Source organism: Castor canadensis, chromosome 16 (genome assembly GCF_047511655.1).
Source record: "Castor canadensis chromosome 16, mCasCan1.hap1v2, whole genome shotgun sequence".
NCBI lineage: Eukaryota > Metazoa > Chordata > Mammalia > Rodentia > Castoridae > Castor > Castor canadensis.
In genome coordinates this window covers 22,823,403-22,830,418 of record NC_133401.1, presented here as the reverse complement: position 1 = coordinate 22,830,418, position 7,016 = coordinate 22,823,403, and the positions used below count along the sequence as shown (strand labels likewise).

The 7,016-nt window shown below is 44.8% G+C and overlaps 1 protein-coding gene across 1 annotated transcript; it reads left to right on the top strand.

Annotated features, from left to right (window-relative positions):
- The first annotated feature begins 1,088 nt into the window (after window positions 1-1,088).
- On the top strand, window positions 1,089-4,717 carry Ceacam18 (CEA cell adhesion molecule 18). Its single transcript, XM_074057361.1, is given in 3 exon segments — window positions 1,089-1,460; window positions 1,463-1,582; window positions 4,425-4,717. Coding segments are annotated over 3 exon segments (762 nt in total). The 5' UTR covers window positions 1,089-1,111.
- The last annotated feature ends 2,299 nt before the right edge of the window (window positions 4,718-7,016 follow it).

Genomic DNA, 7,016 nt, shown 5'->3' with positions numbered 1-7,016 from the left:
CCAATCCACCTGGACAATCACTGCTAGGTACTCCCTTGTGTTCCACTAGATTACAGTACTGTGGACTCAGTACTGACCAAAACAACCCAGTCTTGCCCTCCAGAAGTTCACAGTCTAGTGTAAGATGCAGATCTGTCTCTGGACTGATAACCCAACTGGTCAGAGATGGAGTGTTGGGAGCCCAGGAGGTTTGAGGGCCAGAGGGGTCACTTAGCCCAGGCTGCTGAGGAAGCATCAGAGCTGAGGGTGGAGGGGGAGTAGAAGTAAGTCAACAGGGAAGATGCAGACAAGGAGGAAGGGGCAGGGCTCAGTGTGTCAAGAATGAGGAAAGGTATGCACAAAGCCTGGACTTAGAGGAGACAGAGGGTTACCTAGAGAGCTCAATGTATGCCAGGGGCACAGTGTGAAGGCCAAGTTATCAGATAAACAAATACAGGAATGAGCCTGGTATAGTGGTTCATGCCTATAATCCTAGATACTAAGGAAGCAGAGATCAGGAGGATCATGATTTGAGACTAGCCTGGGGAAAAAGTTCACAAGACCCCATCTCAATCAGTGAAAGCTGAATGTGGGGGCACACACCTGTCATCCCACTACACAGGAAACATACAATCCAGGCTGGTCCTAGCATAAACAGCAAGACCCTATTTGAAAAATAAACTAAAGTAAAAGGACTGGGAAGAGGTGGCTCAAGTAATAGAGTACCTGCTTAGCAAGTGCGAGACCCTGAGTTCAAACCCCAGTACCACCAAGAGAGAGAAGGATGGATAGATGGATGGATGGATGATAGATGGATGGATGGATGGATGGATGGATGGACAAATACAGGAATGATGGTGTGCCTGGCTGGATGGGATGGGGAAAGTGTGGCCCCAAAGGAAACTTGCTTCCTCTTGCCTAGTGTCTCACAGCTGTACTAAGAGTTTGGACCTTATTATAAGAGCACTGGAGAACCACAGAAGGTACTTGAGTAGAGGAGAGCAGGATTGCAGCTGAGGCTTCATGAAGAGCCTACATGACTGTGGTATGACGATGGGTTGGAGGCTGAATGACAAAAGAAGGGGGTGGGATGGGAGAGGACACAGAAAGGAAGGACCGGGAGGCTGAGGTGATGGAGAGGAGGAGTCAGGCTGGGGAATCATTCTACAACCAGAAACTCTTGTGCACTGGTGTTTCTGGGAACTGTCCCAGGATGGTATGGGACCATCCATTCTCCTTGTCTCCTTCAGTCACTCTGCTGGCCAGCAGGATCTGCCAGGCCTCTGGCCAAGTCTTCATCAGCCCAGACTCACTCATCGGGATTGAGCGAGGTCAGAGCACGTTGACCTTGGAGAACGTTCCTGAGGATGCTCAGGAGTACAGCTGGTACCGTGGTGCTGACGATAGCACAGGAAACATGATTTTCAGCTATAAACCTCCCAACACCCGGCTCCCTGGGCCCATGTACAGCGGCCGGGAGAACTGACCCGCACAGGCAGTCTGGTGATCAGGATGTCTGCTTTAAATGACACAGGGAACTACGCTGTTAGTGTGGACACCATCAACAACACCCAAAAAAAGTCCGGCTGGCTCCAGATTCTAGGTGACTTGACAGGGTGATCCATTTCCCCACCCAAAAGAAAGCTGGACCTGAGGGTTTGGGGAGGACATTCTTTGGAGATCATAGTGTCCACTTCTCTCAGCCACCTCCAGATGACACAGGGAGTCACAGCTAATGGTCATTCAGCCAGCTTCTGTAGAGGGTTGTTCACCACTGTCAAATTCATTTCATTTTGTCGATTTCATTTTGGAAAATGTAGTTGCTTGTTTTCTGCTACTGCGTAATAAATAGCCTCAAATTTAGTGGCTGAAAACTTCATGTATTTATTATCAAACGATTTCTGTGGGCTGGAAGTCCATGTGTGGCTTAGCTGAGTTTTCTGCTGTGTCTCACAAGGTCCTGACCAGGGCTATGCTCTATGTGGAGGTTTAGCTAGGGAAGAATCTACTTCCGGGCTCATCCAAGCTAATGGTTGAATTCATTTCCTGTGGCGGGATGATGGAGGTCCCCTATTGCTTACTGGTTGTTGGATGGAAGCCTCGGGGTTCTAAAAGCCACTGCAATTCCCTGCCATGTCATGTGGCTCTGTCACGAGCATTTCTCATGATGGTGGCTTCTTTCCTTCTTCTCCTCCTCTTTCTTTCTCCTTCCCTATTCCTCCTCCCTCCTTCTTCTCCTCTTCCTTCTCTTTCTCCTCCTCCTTCCCCTATCTCTTCTCCCCTCCTCCTTCTTTCTCTTCCTCTTCCTGTCCTTCTCCTTCACCTTCCTCTTCCTCCTCTTTCTTCTTCTTCTCCTTCTTCTTGTCCTCCTCCTTCTCTTTCTCCTCCTCCTTCCCCCATCTCTCCTACCCATCTTTTTCTTCCTCTTCCTCTTCTTCTCCTTCTCCTTCTTTCTTCCTCTGATGGAACCCAGGGCCTTACACTTGCTAGGCAAGTGCTCTACGCCTTGAACCATGCCCCCAGCACTTTTGTTAATATTTTGTTTTATAAGATGGGTGTCTCACTAACTTAGCCTGGGCTGGCCTTAAACTCATGCCCCTCCTGCCTCCTCCTCCCAAGTAGATGGGATTACAGGCATGTAGCACCAGACCCAGCTATGGCTGCTTCTTTAATGTCAGCTGAAATTCCTCTCTCTATTCTCCTAGGATGGAGTCTCATATAGCAGAAGCAATGATGACAGTGACATCCCTTAACCTTTACAAAATTCTAAGGTTAGAAGCAAGCTGCAGGTCCCACCCACCCACATTTGAGATGTGAACATTGTACAGGGGATGGAGGTCTTGGACCATCTTGGAATTCTGTCTACTATAGACAACTCCTGAAAACTCCATGGGGCCTGGAGAGGAGAACATAGATTTTGAGGGCAAGAAGTCCTCTGTTTGCTTCTGCCTGACCCTGGACTGTTGTCACCCCATATGACCCTCAGTTTCCTCATCTGTACAATGGGGGAAATAGCTCCCATTGTGGCTTGCTATAAGGCTGGAGGAGTATTTGAAAAGCGAATGGGACTCAGACAGTGTGGACGATTTTTTAAATGATTTTATTAGCATATAGCCGTTGTACAGGGGGATACATTGTGATATTGACATATGTGCTTACAATATATCTTAGTTAGAGTCACTTCCTCCATTGTTCTCCCTCTTCTCCCTCCCCCTTCTTAGAACAATTTCACCAGGTTTCATTCTTGAATATTCATATATGGATACAAAATACACCCACCATATTCACCCTCATTCCCCCTTTCCTTGTGGCCACCCCCTCCCACTGGCACCCACCCCCAGAAGAGATGTATTTTTCCCTCTTGCCCCTCATTTAAAAAAATAATTGTATATTGACAGTCCAAGAGGTTTCACCTTGATACTTCAGGTCTGTATATATTGTGCTTTTATCAAATTAGCCCCTCCCCTCCGCTACTTACTCATTCTCTACCACCACACTCTCTTAATATCCAACAGCTTACTGTGCAGTGCATTATATTATGCTCATATATAAATGGGTTGTTTCAATATTTTTCATTCTCTAACATTTTCTTTCTCTCTCCCACCTGCCATAGACCCCTTAGACAGACTCACTAATACAATTTTGTTCTATCAATATGTATAAATACATGTATATGGCCATATATGTTTCTATATATACATTTAATCTATAGGTCTAGCTTCCAGGTATGAAAGAAAGCATATGACCTTTGATTTTTTTGAGCCTGGCTTCCTTTGCTTAACATGAAGTTCTCCAGTTCCATCCATTTACCTGCAAACAACAGAATTTCATTCTTTTTCATGGCTGAATAAAACACCATCGTTCAAACATACCACATTTTCTTAATCCATTCGTCAGTGCTGGGGCATCTTGGCTGTTTCCCTAACTTGGCTATTGTGAATAGTGCCGCAACAAACATGGGTGTGCAGGTGTCTCTAGCGTATCTTGTACATTAAGATATAGGCCCGGGAGGGATGTCACTGGATCGTATGTAGTTCTATTTTTAGCTTTTTGAGAAGCCTCCACATTGCTTTCCATAGCAGTTTCACTAGTTTACATTCAGTCGGGGCGATTCTTGGGAAATACCACCTCCCTCAGCTCCGTGGATGAGCGTGCATGGTTTGCGGGTTCAGAAACAATCATTGGGCCACATGGTGATGCTCAAGGCTTAGCCATTATTACAGTAGATGCACAGCAATAGCAGGCAAGGTATCCACACCTTGACAACCTCATTACCCATGACCGCCTCTGTCCCTCTCAGCTCTGGGCTGCTCTCTTGCCAGGACCCGAGACATCATCTTACAGCTGTTTTTTGTCTTTTCTCCAATGTTCCCCCCCTCTCAAGTTCCCCTCAGAGAGGAGCAGAGGCCCAAACCTAATCTTCTCTTCCTTCTTTCTTCACCCAGAGTTGGGGAGCAACCCGGGCATATCAGCCAATGCCACCTCCCTGGTAGAGGGCATGGATTCCATGGCTGCAGACTGTCACATCAATGTCTCCAATATCATGTGGTATTTGAATGGCATACCAGCATTCAGTAGTAACTAGATGACAATTTCTCCAGACAGCGGGACTCTCGTCATCCATGAGGTCAGCCGCCATGATGCTACACTCCAGTGTGTGACAGAACATTACCCAGACATTCTTCAGAGAAGTGAGACCATCTATCTAACTGTGGATTATGAGTGTCTGGAGTTGTGAGAGTGAAGCTAGGGGCAGGCTCAAGGCTTTCTGGGACACATCACGGGTCAGCCTACAGCTAGCTTGGTCTGGGTTTGAATCCCAACTTGAGCTCTTTAATTTTGAGGATCCAGAACTTCTTACTCAGAATCCACTCAGACTTTACAATCCCTGCTTCTGAGATTAGAAATGAGCAATGTGCATTTATCAAGGTCTGGCTTTGTGTAAAGAGAGGAGTGCTTACAACCATTTCTTAAATAGATATACAGTTTATCCAGTCTTTTTTTTGGTTTGGTTTTGGTGGTACTGGGGTTTGAACTCACAGCCTTGTGCTTGCTAGGGAGGTGTTCTACCTGTTAAGACATGCCCTGTGATGCAGTTTATTAAGTTTTTGAAGACAGAGTTTCCTTTAAGTCTTTCAACTCTGTTCATTGATCTCTTTCTTCTGTTCTTTTAAATTTATTGCAACCACCTTCAGTTTTTCTTTTACTTCAGTTGTACTGACTATACTTCCTTCAACAGACAGTTGGATTTTAAAACTTAGTCATAGGCTGGGGGTGTAGCTCAGTGGCAGAGCACTTGCTTAGCATGTGCAAGACCCTGAGTTCATTGCCTAGCACCGCAAAAACCAACTTAACTGTGCATTTCATGCTTTCTTTCTTCTTAAGGACCATTGGACTATCCACCAAGGTAAGTTTATAGCCTAGCACAATCTCCTTATATTCTCAAACAGCTCTTACAAATCCAATACTGGAACTCATAAATAGTCCCACACTCTAATTCTTTACAACATCCAAGACTGTCTTCAGAGTTTATCAAATTCAGTCTCATCTTTCAACTGAAAAAATATCACATGTCTAAAATCATTTTCACATCCCAATCTGGACCCACCCTGTGGCCCATCATGTGTCCTGAAGACACAGGTCACAGAGCCGAGCTGAGAAGGCTCAGGGCACAGGGTGGACAATTTCTGACTTCCATTCAGTTGTTTACAAGTTAAGTTTACAGCCAAGAGACTCAGGCCCCAGGAAGTACAGTTCCAAGCTCTGAGTGTTGCTTCATGCTGTTGTGTCAACCTCTAATCCTCTTCTGAACTTAATTTTCATCTGCAAATTGGATCAGTTCTGGAATCCATCACATGAATTGTGGGAATGGAACCAGTACAGGAACAGGTACAAAGCTTAGCATAGTTCTTGGTATGCAGTAGGCGCCATGCGTTTTTCTTTTATGTCTATTTTACCATGTTGTAACGGGCTATCAGGGGGATGACCATGATGCGTACAGTATGTGACAACAGAAGATGCTATTGCTATTGTTCTTGTTTCCTGGTTTGGATCTTGGGGTTGGCTCAGGGTGCAGAGTGGGGCTACCTCCTAGCTGGATAGGATTGAAGGAACTAAATAACATTTCATTCTTCTTCATGGCTGCATAAAATTCCATTGTGTATAGATACCACATTTTCTTAATCCATTCGTCAGTGGTGGGGCATCTTGGCTGTTTCCATAACTTGGCTATTGTGAATAGTGCCACAATAAACATGGGTGTGCAGGTGCCTCTAGAGTAACCTGTGTCACAGTCTTTTGGGTATATCCCCAAGAGTGGTATTGCTGGATCAAATGGTAGATGAATGTCTAGCTTTTTAAGTAGCCTCCAAATTTTTTTCCAGAGTGGTTGTACTAGTTTACATTCCCACCAACAGTGTAAGAGGGTTCCTTTTTCCCCGCATCCTCACCAACACCTGTTGGTGGTGGTGTTGCTGATGATGGCTATTCTAACAGGGGTGAGGTGGAATCTTAGTGTGGTTTTATTTTGCATTTCCTTTATTGCTAGAGATGGTGAGCATTTTTTCATGTGTTTTTTGGCCATTTGAATTTCTTCTTTTGAGAAAGTTCTGTTTAGTTCTCTTGCCCATTTCTTTATTGGTTCATTAGTTTTGGGAGAATTTAGTTTTTTAAGTTCCCTATATATTCTGGTTATCAGTCCTTTGTCTGATGTATAGTTGGCAAATATTTTCTCCCACTCTGTGGGTGTTCTCTTCAGTTTAGAGACCATTTCTTTTGATGAACAGAAGCTTTTTAGCTTTATGAGGTCCCATTTATCTATGCTATCTCTTAGTTGCTGTGCTGCTGGGTTTCCTTGAGAAAGTTCTTACCTATACCTACTAACTCCAGAGTATTTCCTACTCTTTCCTGTATAAACTTTAGAGTTTGTGGTCTGATATTAAGATCCTTGATCCATTTTGAGTTAATCTTGGTATAGGGTGATATATATGGATCTAGATCAGTTTTTTGCAGACTGCTAACCAGTTTTCCCAGCAGTT